Genomic DNA, 13,535 nt, shown 5'->3' with positions numbered 1-13,535 from the left:
TCCGGTACGTGGGCCTCTCACTGTTGTGGCCTCTCCCATTGCGAGCACAGGCTCCGGCCATGGCTCACGGGCCTAGCCACTCCACAGCATGTGGGATCTTCCCGGACCGGGGCACGAACCCGTGTCCCCTGCATCGGCTGGCGGACTCTCAACCACTGCGCCACCAGGGAAAGCCATACTGTGTCATTTTATATAAGAGACTTGAGCATCTACAAATTTTGGTATCTGCTGTGGGGAATCCTGGAACCAACCCCCCCCATACTGAGGGATGACTGAACGTGTTTGTTTTTGCTGAACTAATTGGGAGGAATTTGTAACATGATTCTGTAGGAATCATGTCCTATAACAAGGTTGTTTTCTTGTAGGATCACAGTTTTAATTTTCAATTTAAACTTATTTAACATATCTGCATTACTCTTATCTAATATAGAGTCCATTTTCAAATTTTACCAAAAGTCCCAATTCTATCTTTCATAGCAGTTTTTTGCTGGATCTAGCCCAGCATTTTGCTGCCATTTCTCTTCAGGCTGCTTTATTTTGGATCAGTTCTTCACCCCTTCTTGGTCTTTCATCAGGCTGTGCTTTGGGCAGCCTGGTTATTCTGTCATGAGAGAAAACTGGAAGCCCTTGTGGGTCACGGAGAGAAGAACTAACCTCCATCCCTCACCTGTGTTCCTTAGGTGCCTGGAGAGTTGCCCAGCTGACACACCATACTCAGTGTGTCAGTAGGAAAGTGACTGTAATACGCTGTGTACATTCTTGTGATTGGGGGTTTCTGAGATCTTTAGCCGAAAGGCACTGTTAAGTGTAAACTCCCTGTCATTATGATTATCATTCTCCTTGTGAAAGCTGGTCTCTGTCGCTGGGTTACAAACCGAAGTTCTTTCTCAATGGTCAAATATGTTTTGGTTTCTGTCCCCATTTAGTCTCAAAGAAGATGGCGCAGGAACCCCTTATGACAAGGAATCAACAGCCATTATAAAGCTGAATAATACAACAGTTCTTTATTTAAAAGAGGTGACCAAGTTCCTGGCTCTCGTTTGCTTTGTCAGAGAGGAAAGCTTTGAAAGAAAAGGTAATTTTTTGTGTGATTTAAATGAAGTATTTCCATTCAGACGTTGAATGCAGGTGGACAGCAGTGTGCCTTGGGAAGCTTCCAGACTTTAGTCACAGGCCCCTTTGGCTCCTCCCCACATCCTGGGGTTTTGGGATCCGTGAACCAGCCTGCCCTCTAGTGATGCAGCTGCCGTGAGGTGGTAGTGGAACCAGACCATCCTCCCAGGGAGGGGCTTGAGCTTTTCTGGGAGCAGAGCCAGCTGGGGCATTGTTGCCAGGCTGTAGATATCTTACCCCAGGGAGGGCCCCTAGCCTACAGGGGGTGCCAAGGCCTCCCTCTTGGTCCACACCTCTAGAAGGTATTAGGGACCTTGTGACCACTTGTCCTCCCCGTGTAAAGGATGAAACTCATACAACATTAAAGCTAGATGTTATTTAACCTCTGTTCAGCCCTTGTCCATTCTTTAGTCCTAAAACACAGGGACAGCATCGTGATTTCAAAACAGGGAGATATGAATATATTTAATAACGTCACCAAATATCTTTTTAGGACCAAATTTAGTTTTATTTGGAAACAAAAGCAATTAACCCTCATAAAGATACTCATATTCCCCAGCCCTGACCCGCACCACTATGTAAACTGGGAAATATCAGTTTACTGATGTAGCTAGGGATTTTTGCTAGTAATTAGGGGATGATTTACCCTAAATTCCCAACAAAATGGCAATAGTAACATTTTCTGAAATAGCCTTTTTTCTTCTTATATGCAATACATGTTCATTATAAAAATACTTTGAAAACTTAGGAAAGTATAAAAAAGTCAGTTTCACCATCTAGAGCTAAACTCCATGTTAAATTTCTGGGATTTTTTTCCTCCTTCCTTTTCTCCCTCCCTCCCTTCCTTCATCCCTTCTTTCCTTCCTTTCTTCCAACAAAAGTGGTGCCATATTGCCTACATAATTTTCTATCCTGTTGTTTTCACTTATTTATATCATGAAAATCTTAATTCATTGACTCTGAAAACATGATTTAGATTTTTATTACTTCTTTTTGTTACAGAGTAATAGATTCATTTAGAAAATTTAGGTATAATAAATAAGCAAAAAAGAAATAATTATTGATAAGCTTCTCACTCACATAATCACTCTTGATATTTTCTGTATAACTTTCCAGTTTTTTCATAGATATCTCTATATATGGAATTATATAATAAATACTACTTTATAACCTTCACTTAAATTATTACAGACATCTTTCCAATTCATTAAATCTTTTTTTAACCACATCATTTTAATGATTAGTTTCTTCTATTGTTAGAAATGTGTGTTGTTTCTAGATTTTGATGTTATGAATAATCCATAATGACCTTCTTTCCACTAAATATTTGTGTGCATCTTTGGTTATTTCCTCAGGAAAGACTTCAACAAATGGAATTACTTACATCAGTACATTTTGGTAGCTTATAATGCATATTACTAAAATGTCCTTCAGAAAGTTTTTACAGGTTTATGCTACTAAGAGAATATGAGTGTGTCCATTTTGCTTTATTCTCATTAATATTGGGTATTAGCATTAAACATTGATAATTGAAAACAAATTTACATTTTTTCTGCTTCTTAGTGAAGTTGTATATTTTTTCATGTATTTACTATTGCCAGCCAAATTGTCTGTTATGTCCTTGGCCCTCAAAACTTTTAATTAAATGGTGGTAATCTTTTACTTTTTATTTTCATCTTGCTGAAACTAAGAACAGATTATATAATGGATTCATGGAATTTTGAAGATAGACAGGACCATCCTGTGTTTCACTCTCTCAGTCACTGATGATTTTACCCAGACCCAGGAAATAGAAGTGACTTTCTCCTATGGTCATACCACCAGTGTATAGCAGTGTGGGCTAAAGATTTCTAGGCTTCTCCCTGTATGGAATCAGTTCTGTGTATTGTGTTTTAAACCATTATACATATATTCCCTTGGTTAAAGATATTTCCAGAATTTATATTTGGTGATTAATATTTTATGTTGATTTTGGAAACTAAGGAAAGTAAAAGTAATGCAAATAGTACAACTATAGACCCCAAACCATCTAGGGTGATGACAGGTCCTAAAATTTAGGTTATAATAACATCAACCTTGAGAGCTTGTTTATTTTGAACTGATTTTAGACTTAACAGAAAAGTTGCAAAAATAGTACGTAGTTTATATATACTCATCCAGCTTCCCAAAATGTTAACATGTTACGTACTGTAGTACAGTTATCAAAGCTAGGGAATTAACATCCGTATAATACTATCAATATTAATAAAACTTACAGACCTTATTCAAATTTCACCAGTTTTTCCAAAACTACCTTTTTTTTCTGTTCCAGGATCCCAAATTGATTTAGTTATTATTTCTCCCAGTCTCCTCCAATCTGTGATGGTCTTTCATGACCGTGACACTTTTGAAGAGTACTCATCAATTATTTTGTACAACGTTCCTCAAATTGGGTTTGTCTGATATTTTCACACAATTGGAATGAGATTATGCAATTTGGCCAGAATACCACACAGAAATGATATTGTGTCCTTAGTGTATCATATGTTTATGATGTTAGTTTGGCTTATTACTGGCGATGCTGACCTTGATTTAGTTAAGATAGGGTCTACCAGGTCTTTCCCCTGGAAAGTTCCTACTTTTCACTTTGTAGTGAATAAATACTTTCAAACTATGCAAATCCTCTTTCTCCTCACACTTTTGCCCACTAATTTTAATGTCCATCTATGGTCGTGTGAGTTAATTTAAGCAGGAATTTCTCATGTAGATCTTGGGCAACTTATTGTTAAACCACCTAGGGAGGATCATCTCTGAAGATAGGCAGATTTTGTAAAGTTTATTAGACTAATTAGAAACCTGAGTATTTGTTTTAATGTGACAAGAGAGATAAATAGGCAGACAAGGTTTAACCCCATGATGTTAAACTTGTTTGCTTTTTAGGGTGACTAACCAGTCTCCATTTGCCTGGGACAGAGGTGAGGGTTCCTGAAACAGGGGACCTTCAGGGCTGCAACTGGGAAAGTCCCAGGCAAATGCATTAAGTTGATCACCTTAGCTTTAGAAAGAGCTTGATGCTTTACATATGCATGGAGTGGTTTTTGTTTTTGCTGCTTTAATCTCAAGTGTTGAGTCCTGCTGGTGCTGATAATCAACACTTGTTGGTTGACTTGTCCTGATGTTGGTCTCTGTCTGTGTTTTCATGGATGATTTCTAACTGCTTTGGCAGAAAGGGGAGGATAGAAAGTGGAAGTGGGATTCTTGGTCTTAGCTGCACATCGTAGGCACCTTGGGAAGGGAGGTGGTTAAAAAATATGGCCATCGAGGCCTGCCACGGAACAATTAGAACAGAATTCCTGGGAGAGGAACCTGGGGTTTGTTAATTTTTAAAAAGTTCTCTGGATGCTTTTAATATGCAGTTATGATTGAGAATCACTGAACCAAGAGAAGGATGTAGGACCATCCCATAACTGCATATGGTGCTGAAGATAGTGCTTGTTCTGTTCATGTCTCTGTTCCTGTATTTTCTTTTTTTTTAAATAAATTTGTTTGTTTATTTTGGGTTGTGTTGGGTCTTCATTGCCTCATGCGGGCTTTTCTCTAGTTGGGGCGAGTGGGGCCTACTCTTCATTGCGGTGCGTGGGCTTCTCATTGCAGTGGCTTCTCTTGTTGCAGAGCATGGGCTCTAGGCACACGGGCTTCAGCTGTTGTGGCACGTGGGCTCAGTAGTTGTGGCTCATGGGCTTAGTTGCTCCATGGCATGTGGGTTCTTCCCGGACCAGGGCTTGAACCCGTGTCTCCTGCATTGGCAGATGGATTCTTAACCACTGTGCTTCCAGGGGAGCCCTGTTCCTGTATTTTCAACTGCGTTTTATGAAAGAGTTGAAATAAACAGCAAACTCTTTGTAGGCACTTCCTTTAAAAACCTCAGTCGTGAATTTTCACTTTTAAAGCTCCAAATGCAGCAAGATTACTGTTACTTTTTATTTTATTTATTTTTATTTTTTATAAATTTATTTATTTAATTTATTTTTGGCTGTGTTGGGTCTTTGTTGCGGTGTGCAGGCTTCTCATTGCAGTGGCTTCTCTTGTTGCAGAGCACGAGCCCTAGGTGCACGGGCTTCAGTAGTTGTAGCTTGCGGGCTCTAGAGCGCAGGCTCAGTAGTTGTGGCACACGGGCTTAGCTGCTCCGGGGCATGTGGGATCCTCCCGGACCAGGGCTCGAACCCATGTCCCCTGCATTGGCAGGCGGATTCCCAACCACTGTGCCACCAGGGAAGCCCCTACTGTTACATTTTAAATGTGCACCATGAATAAATTGAGATTTGTCAGGAATCATCAGTAGGCTGGATCTGAAATTTCCCAAGTTGAATTCTAATTGAGCCAAAGTCCTCTAGCTAAGCTTTCTGCCTAAGGCAGTTGGTTGCACACATAGGCAGAGAATTTTGAGGTGGTTCTCACATCTCTTATCCAAACTCCCACTAAATAAAATCATTTCTATGCTCCATGTTTCTTTTTTTTTGAAGTTCATGCTTTGTTTCGAAGATGGTTCCAAGAAATAAAAGTGAGGAAGTGGGGAAATAGACAAGGGAGGTAGAAAAGCCATCTACAGTGGGAGCTGTGTGCTCACTCCTGCTGGGGGAATCTCGGAGAAGCTGTGTGCAAGAAATTCGGAATCACCCCCATTGGGCATGCAAGACTTCCACATTTGTCCACCAACTCCCATGTCTCATTGTGTGAGGGATACCCCCAGAAACGTTTATTTCCATAGCCCTGGTATCTGTCTGTGTGCCAAAGAAAGCTTCAGGCAGAGAAGAGATGCCCATACCTGGGCTTGCTTATTTCTTATTACTTTCTCCCTCTTGCCTCACTGGTCTTGTCTTGAGGAAATTGTCTCCTAGTTTTATTGCACTGTGGTCACTATCACTGCAGAAGCAGCAGAGGGCGCCACTCAGAGAGTTTCCTGCTCCTGGAAGCTGAGATGGTGTTTCTTCCAGCATACTTGTGGTTGGTTACATGACTGCTTTGAAGCATTTCTCTTCTTGTCTGGAAAACAGTTCTTTTGGCGGGGCGTGGGGTGGGGGGGGGGTACTCTGGAAGCATCACCTGAGTGGATGCAAATAATTTTGGGACTAGTTATTTTAATAAATTTAAAGATAGTAAATGGAACCCACTGCCTTATCCTAATTGGTATAAATGTAATGCTGCTCTCAACACTTTACAAGTTAGTGGTGATGATGAGAAATGTGCTCAAGACTTAGATTATATTTTATTCTATTTTGTATCAATTCTACAAAATTCTATTAATTTATGAAAATACAAGAAGATTCTCTACTAGTATTCTCCATTTAAAATTTACTTAATATTGAAAAACTGAGAGTGTCATTGGTTGTTGAATTCCTGAGCTCAGAGTTCACCTGAGGTGATGATAACCACTCTAAAATTAGGGACTGGGCTTCCCTGGTGGCTCAGTGGTTGAGAGTCCGCCTGCCGATGTAGGGGACACGGGTTCGTGCCCCGGTCCGGGAAGATCCCACGTGCCGCGGAGCGGCTGGGCCCGTGAGCCATGGCCGCTGAGCCTGCGCGTCCGGAGCCTGTGCTCCGCAACGGTGAGAGGCCCGTGTACCGCAAAATAAATAAATAAATAAAATAAAATCAGGGACTTTGTTTTCCCCAGGGCTTATGACAACGGCTCTGTGACCTTGAGATCTCAGCTACACTCCAAGTCAGGGTCTGCCTCCACTCAGAGTCAATTTAATAATACCTTTTGGGGAAAAAAATACTAATAAGTATTTCACTGAAGATATATCTTAATTGTTCTTACAATCTTTAATTCTGAAAGATTTTTTAAAAAGGCAGTTCAATTGGTTCTTCAAACTTTTTGGGTCATAGACACCTTTGAAAATGTGGTATATACTCTGGAACCTTTCCTTAGTAAAAATATATATATTCCCAAGACACTGCCTGCAATTCCTGAAGCCCAGCTGCACACCTCCTAGAGAAATCTATAGATCTTATGTTAAGCCTGCTCCTCTACCGCCCCCTACTGGCTTGTCTTCGCCATAGCTGCCATGAAAAGAGATTATTTCTAGGCGGCACCTCTATAAATATTTTTGTTTTCTTCTCCAGGGCTGATTGACTATAATTTTCATTGCTTCCGGAAGGCCATCCATGAAGTTTTTGAGGTGAGAATGAAAGTGGTGAAATCACGGAAGGTTCAGAATAGGCTGCAGAAGAAAAAAGGAGCCACCCCTAACGGGACGCCTAGGGTGCTGCTGTAGGTGAGGTTTCAGGAACATCTTTTGAAGTCAGACCTTTCAGTGAGGCTGCTGCTCTGTGTTGCACTAAAGGAAGAGGAAGAAGGAGATGGGGACACATGACATATATTTGCTGTAAAAAAAAAAATCCTGCCACCCACTTGATCTTCTCTTTTTTTTAAATAAAGTAAGCACTTTGAAGCAAAAACGTATATTAACAATGAAGTGAAATCTACTGTAACTTCATTACACAAATGTAAACTTTTATGGTCTGTAGTCAGAAAAAATCCTGTGTGAGAACTGCCAGGAACTGTATATATTTTGCACTTTTTCATGTTTTTTCTTTTTTTCCTCATTGAACTAAACTTTGATAAAACAACTTTTCTAGGCTCTTTTCTGTCCTTGGTGTCTAGGACATGCATACCGAGTCCATATCTATAGGGCAGTCAGAAAGTAATCAAAAAGTGATGCGTTGGCAATGACTTTTTATAAATTTGGGAATCTTTGCTACCAATTGTTGAGAAAAAACATTTTTCAGTGGAGGAACAGATTGGGGCAGCAAGCTCCAGGAGCAATAAGAACTGTCCCCTGTTTATAACTGACATAAATAGAAGTTTTATAGAATAATATTAGCACCAAACTTATCTAAAAATTTCTATAGCCGTGACAGTGCTTCCCTAGTCGACCCTTTTTACAAAACTCTTTACCTCAACACACATCTCTATAATCATTTTATACAGAGAGGTTATTTCTTTTTGCTGCATTACTGTTCTTTAGAACCTTTGGGACCAGATTTCCAAAATGGTGCCGATCAATGGAGAGAAATCAGAATGTCACTAAATTGCAGGGTTTCTGGAGGCTTTTCTGTACCTGCCACTCAGGCTAAAGTAATAACATCAGAGGCCACATGGTTTCCCAAATGTAGGTGATTGGCAACTGCAGATTTTAAAATATGTCCTATACAATGTTTGGCCCCTGTGGAATGAGCCTCTTACCGTGCAACATTGCAAATGTTTATTTAGGACCAGTTTTTTTTGTTGTTGTTGTTTTTGCATTGCTCCACAACCACAGGTAATATCTCAGTTCTCTGCCACAGAGCTGAATCCTGATGGGCACATTTGTCACCTCTGAGTCTCCCTCTCACCTGTGACAGTGTGCCTTGTGGACCCTGCCTGTTTCCACCTTATGATTGAACTAGAGCTCGGCTCTCTGGCAGCGTGTTCTGCATGGCTAAATAGCCATCCTGAAAATCTCTAAAGATCAGTGGAAAAGGATGGCCAGAGGAGGCATTACAGTTAGCTTTGTGTCTGTTTCTATGAAATTCTTCCACTTATGCTTACTTTAGGCCAACAGCAAGTTAATAGATTCTAAATCTACCCCCATCCCAAACCATTCCAATTAGATTATTCTAGATCCATCCCAAGGGTCAGTGCCCTATGTAAAGCATGTTGGCAGGTATTAGAAAATGTTTTTAGCAGAGCCTCATAGGGATAACAATGCTGAGCCTAGCAAAAATGGATCAGGTTACTAAAGCAACTTGTTCTTGAAGCTATCCCACTACTATCTGCAGCTTCTTTCCATCCTCTCGCCTTCCATCCTTTTCCCAAGTCCTGTTCCTTTGAGGCTGGTAACTGTAATTTAAGATGGTAGCTGATTGGGGTTTAAGGTTTGAGCCCTCCCAAGGGTCTGTGCATTTTGGAAGGAAATTTCTAAAAATCATGAAGGTGCCCTAACTCCCTTCCTCATGATTCCTACTCAGAAACACAGGTGGGTAGGAAGCCAGGGTTCCAGGGAAGTCTTTTTCCTAATTTTCAGACCTATAACCTGTTAGACCTTTGCCAACATGGTACATGGAAGTTATTCTTATAAATCTATTCTTTAATATTTTTACACAGTGTTTCTTTTTGGATAAGCAAATAAAGAATCACTTTTCTAAAGTGACTTTATCCTCAAGATAGAGACATTTACCTATCTGGTAAATCACACATTACTTAGGTATATATGTTATTATAACCAGGTGGAGCTTCCATTTTTAAGCTGGGTATATGATGGGTTTTTGTTAAAATGTGCCTTAAAAGCCTATTACTTCAAGAGCAAATGATTCTTTGGGGGAAAGGCAAAGTTAATGCTATGACATCAGACCCAAGTTCATGGTAGTAAGTGCACTCTTTGATTAATGACACACTGATACATAGACTACTGCCTCAAAGCCGTAAGCATGGCAATGACCTCTTAGTTAAAGAGAAATGTAGGAGTTATATCTAAGCATTCAGTTTCTGAAGTCTGTGCTATTGGAATTACAAAATCTCTTCAATTCCTTTTTCATTTTATTTTTGATATGGGACTTAGCTTACTTGTGTGTGGCCACCTTTAGGTCTCAAATGTAATGCTATAAATATGTATAAATATACAAAATAATGTATAAATACAAAGCCCAAATACATGGCTACAGTGACTGCTCTGGAACATTTTTGCTCGTTTTCAAAGGTTGAGAACTTGACCTACAGGTTTCCAGGGCAATTAGAACTTCTATGTAGGGATGAGACTCTGCTTGTGAAATACCATCTTTGGTTATTTTCAGTGATGTAGATTAGTGTGTATGACCAGGGTAGCGTGTTTCTGAAGGAATATAAATCAAAAACTGGTTGACATTCACAGACAGTAATGTTTTGTGAACATGATATATTTTGGGCCCTTAAATGTAAAAATGCCTAAAAACACAGCAATATTGTTATATACGGGTTATATGAAACATACTCGAGAAAAACAGCTGAATTGTCTTGATTATTAAAGTATGGTATGCATTCAACTTATGTGGACTGGATGTAATTTGTAATCAAGTATAGTATTTACTATTATGTTTTACTTTAAGCAGTACATCATTTCTAACCATTGTTAAAGCATTCCTTTCAAGAACGTTAGCTGCCCATTTAAGAGCGTGTGTCATACGCTCATGATTTGGTAACACTCTCATTTTATTTCAGGCATATTCGTAATTAATCTTTCTGGGAGCGGAATGGTCTCTTTGGTGAAAAGAAAGCATGGTCTTTCATGTTTGTGAGGTTGTTTACTGTATACATGCGTGTCACTGCTGGGTTCCTTTAGAAAAATGTGTTTGTCCTAATTAACCAGCTATCGCTTTATGAAAATGAGGATAAATTGATCTATTTAAGTTGGATTTACATTTTTATTTTTTTCAACACTCGTATCTCTCCATATTTTTGATGGGAACATGCCTGTTTTGGCTGTAGAACTTATTTCAGTAAACTTCAGATATCCTTGCTGCTCTGGCCCTAATCCCTAGCCATCTGAAAATTCATTTCCTAACAGTCCACATTTTGATTTTTACTTGCTTAGTAAGATTCCACTGTATAATGACTTTTACAGATCCCCTCAGGGTTCTCAGAGAGGGCTAGCATCAGATGTTATATATGAAATCCTGTTGCTCATGGGAAAATCTGAACTGGAATAATTATTTCCAGACCTCCCTGGTGGTACAGTGGTTAAAACCCGCCTACCAATGCAGGGGACACGGGTTCAATCCCTGGTCCGGGAAGATCCCACATGCCATGGAGCAACTAACAACTGCTGAGCCTGTGCTCTAGAACCCGCGAGCCACAACTGCTGAGTCCGCGTGCCACAGCTACTGAAGCCTGCACGCCTAGAGCCCTGCTCCGCAACAAGAGGAGCCACTGCAGTGAGAAACCTGAGCACTGCAAGGAAGAGTAGCCCCCAGCTCTCTGCAACTAGAGAAAGCCCGCACACAGCAATGAAGGCCCAGTGCAACCAAAAAAAAAAATTATTTCCAAGTTTGTTTTTTTTCTTTTGGCTGCATTGTATGGCATGTGGGATCTTAGTTCCCTGACCAGAGATCGAACCCATGCCCTCTGCAGTGGAAGTTCAGAGTCCTAACCACTGGTCTGCCAGGAAATTCCCCAAGATTTTTAATCAGTGGTGATGTTGAGTTTAGGGGAAAGAAAATGTCATTAAAAGCATTATTTAATACTAACAGATATTGAGTGCACACGATATGCCATGTGCTGCTCTTAAATGCTTTTATATAATCATCCTCATAAACCCAAGAGGTAGGTACTATTTTTTTTTTTTTCTTGCGGTACGTGGGCCTCTCACTGTTGTGGCCTCTCCCGTTGCGGAGCACAGGCTCCGGACGCGCAGGCCCAGCGGCCATGGCTCACGGGCCCAGCCGCTCCGTGGCATGTGGGATCTTCCCGGACTGGGGCACGAACCCATGTCCCCTGCATCGGCAGGCGTACTCTCAACCACTGCGCCGCCAGGGAAGCCCGAGGTAGGTACTATTATCACTCCTATTTTACAGAGGAGGCAGCTGTAAAACAAAATGAAAATAACTTGAGATCGTATTACTAGCAAGATACGAGGCCCGGAGTTGGACCTAAGAGTCCACCCTGTCAATTACTGCTCTGAGTAGCCTCACCAAATGTCCCTTAAAATTCCCTCCTTTCATGACTAGGAAGAGGGAGACTTGAAGTTCAGAGTTTCTGCCGCATGGGCTTATGAAGGCTGACATGCTGAGGTGTTTAAAATACCTTTTCTTACATAAGAATCAGTAGGAGCAGTCTGCTAATGTGGTTCACTTGGAGGAGAAACTCAACAAAGATTATGCTGTTTTTCTTCCTAATCCATTAAATAACTCTAGTGCCCAAAATAATATTAACAGCATTTAAATATCAGAAAATTTAAATACCTTTTATAGCCATTTGATTTTCTTTTTTCTTTTTTCCTTCTTTGGCTTCACTGCGTGGTTTGCGGGATCCCCAACCAGGGACTGAACCTGGGCCCTGGCAGTGAAAGCACCTAGTCCTAATCGCTGGACCGCCAGGGAATTCCCCAAGCCATTTGATTTTCTGAGAAGCAATAGTATATCAAACTGTAAGAAAATCAAGAGAGAATAGGCCTTTGATCTTAGCTATATTCAACCTTTACCTTGATTTTTTAGTATATGTAACAATAACTTAAAACACCGATCTGGATTAAAATTCTAAAAGATACATTTCAATCCTAATCCTTCAAACCTATATTTAAAATTGCTGCTAGCATACCTTTGTTGGACTCTCCTGTAAGAGGCGCCTCAGATCTAACATGTCCCACATGGAACTGGCTTCTTTCTTGCTAAATCTTCTCTCCCTGTGATGGCGTGACCACCCTCCCTAGGGTCCCTGCCAGAAACTTGGGTCTCTTTTTTTTTTTCTTTTCTGCAGAAAGTTACTGTTTCCATTTTGGTCCAAGGCTTGAGAGAGGGCTCCAGGGTGATTAAAAAGCTGCCTAGGGCTTCCCTGGTGACGCAGTGGTTAAGAATCCGCCTGCCAATGCAGAGGACACAGGTTCGAGTCCTGGTCTGGGAAGATCCCACATGCCTCAGAGCAGCTAAGCCCACGCACCACAACAACTGAGCCTGTGAGCCTAGAGCCCGTGCTCCGCAACAGGAGAAGCCAACGCAATGAGAAGCCCGCGCAGCTCAACGAAGAGTAGCCCCCGCCTGCCACAACTAGAGAAAGCCCACAAGCAGCAATGAAGACCCAATGCAGCCAAAAATAAATTTTTAAAAAAGCTGCTTAGTGGATGCAGAGAGGGACTTCAGGCAGAAGCCCCGACACCAGAGGGGCTCCTCAAAGGCTGCTGGGCTCCGGAGGCTCCTAGTCATGCTGGAGGGTGAGCCTTTCGAAGAGAGACTCGCCCAGCCCAGCCTGGGGACCAGCCAGCCTGCGGAGATTGGGCAGGTGGTCACCCATCTTCTTGATGAGTTTCACCTGCTCGTCCAGGAAGTGGCTCTTCAGGAAGTCACAGAGGTGGGGATCTGCATGGGCAGAACCCAGGGCATGCAGATCCAAAAGTGCCTGGGTCTGGTTCTTTTCCATGAGAATGGTGGCTTCCATAGTGTCCTGGGTTTTAGCCCCCACATCTTGGTGAGTATTGTACAAGTCCTGGAAGAGGGCACGACCATCGCACTGGTTTTGCATTTTTAAGAGATGCTGTGCACCCTCGCACTTCTCCTCGGCCAGTTCGTGGAAACAGTGGTCCACGCCCTCCAGAGCCACATCGTCGCCATGGAAATAGAAGCCCAGGCAGAGGTAGGTGTGGGAGTCCCACAGATGCATGTTGACTGGGCAGTTGCTGACGGCCTCCACCTTGGTAGAGCAGTTCTTTTTTTTT

General features: G+C 41.5%; 2 protein-coding genes across 2 annotated transcripts in view; one reads left to right on the top strand and one right to left on the bottom strand.

Moving 5' to 3' along the window:
* RRAGD (Ras related GTP binding D) overlaps window positions 1–7,564 on the top strand; it is a 36,150-nt gene extending 28,586 nt beyond the window's left edge. Inside the window, exons 6-7 of the mRNA XM_007466254.1 lie at window positions 927–1,075; window positions 7,219–7,564. Coding sequence (XP_007466316.1) covers window positions 927–1,075; window positions 7,219–7,370 — 301 coding nt within the window. The 3' untranslated portion in view covers window positions 7,371–7,564. The remainder of the gene's footprint in view (window positions 1–926; window positions 1,076–7,218) is intronic.
* A 5,454-nt stretch (window positions 7,565–13,018) lies between these two features.
* LOC103089132 (ferritin light chain-like) overlaps window positions 13,019–13,535 on the bottom strand; it is a 3,062-nt gene continuing 2,545 nt past the window's right edge. Inside the window, exon 3 of the mRNA XM_007466264.1 lies at window positions 13,019–13,510. Within this exon, the coding sequence (XP_007466326.1) occupies window positions 13,019–13,510 (492 nt within the window). The remainder of the gene's footprint in view (window positions 13,511–13,535) is intronic.

Source organism: Lipotes vexillifer, unplaced genomic scaffold (genome assembly GCF_000442215.2).
Source record: "Lipotes vexillifer unplaced genomic scaffold, Lipotes_vexillifer_v1.1 scaffold1242, whole genome shotgun sequence".
NCBI classification, from domain to species: domain Eukaryota; kingdom Metazoa; phylum Chordata; class Mammalia; order Artiodactyla; family Lipotidae; genus Lipotes; species Lipotes vexillifer.
The sequence above is the reverse complement of the archived record's forward strand: the minus strand, read 5'-3'. Positions and strand labels throughout refer to the sequence as shown.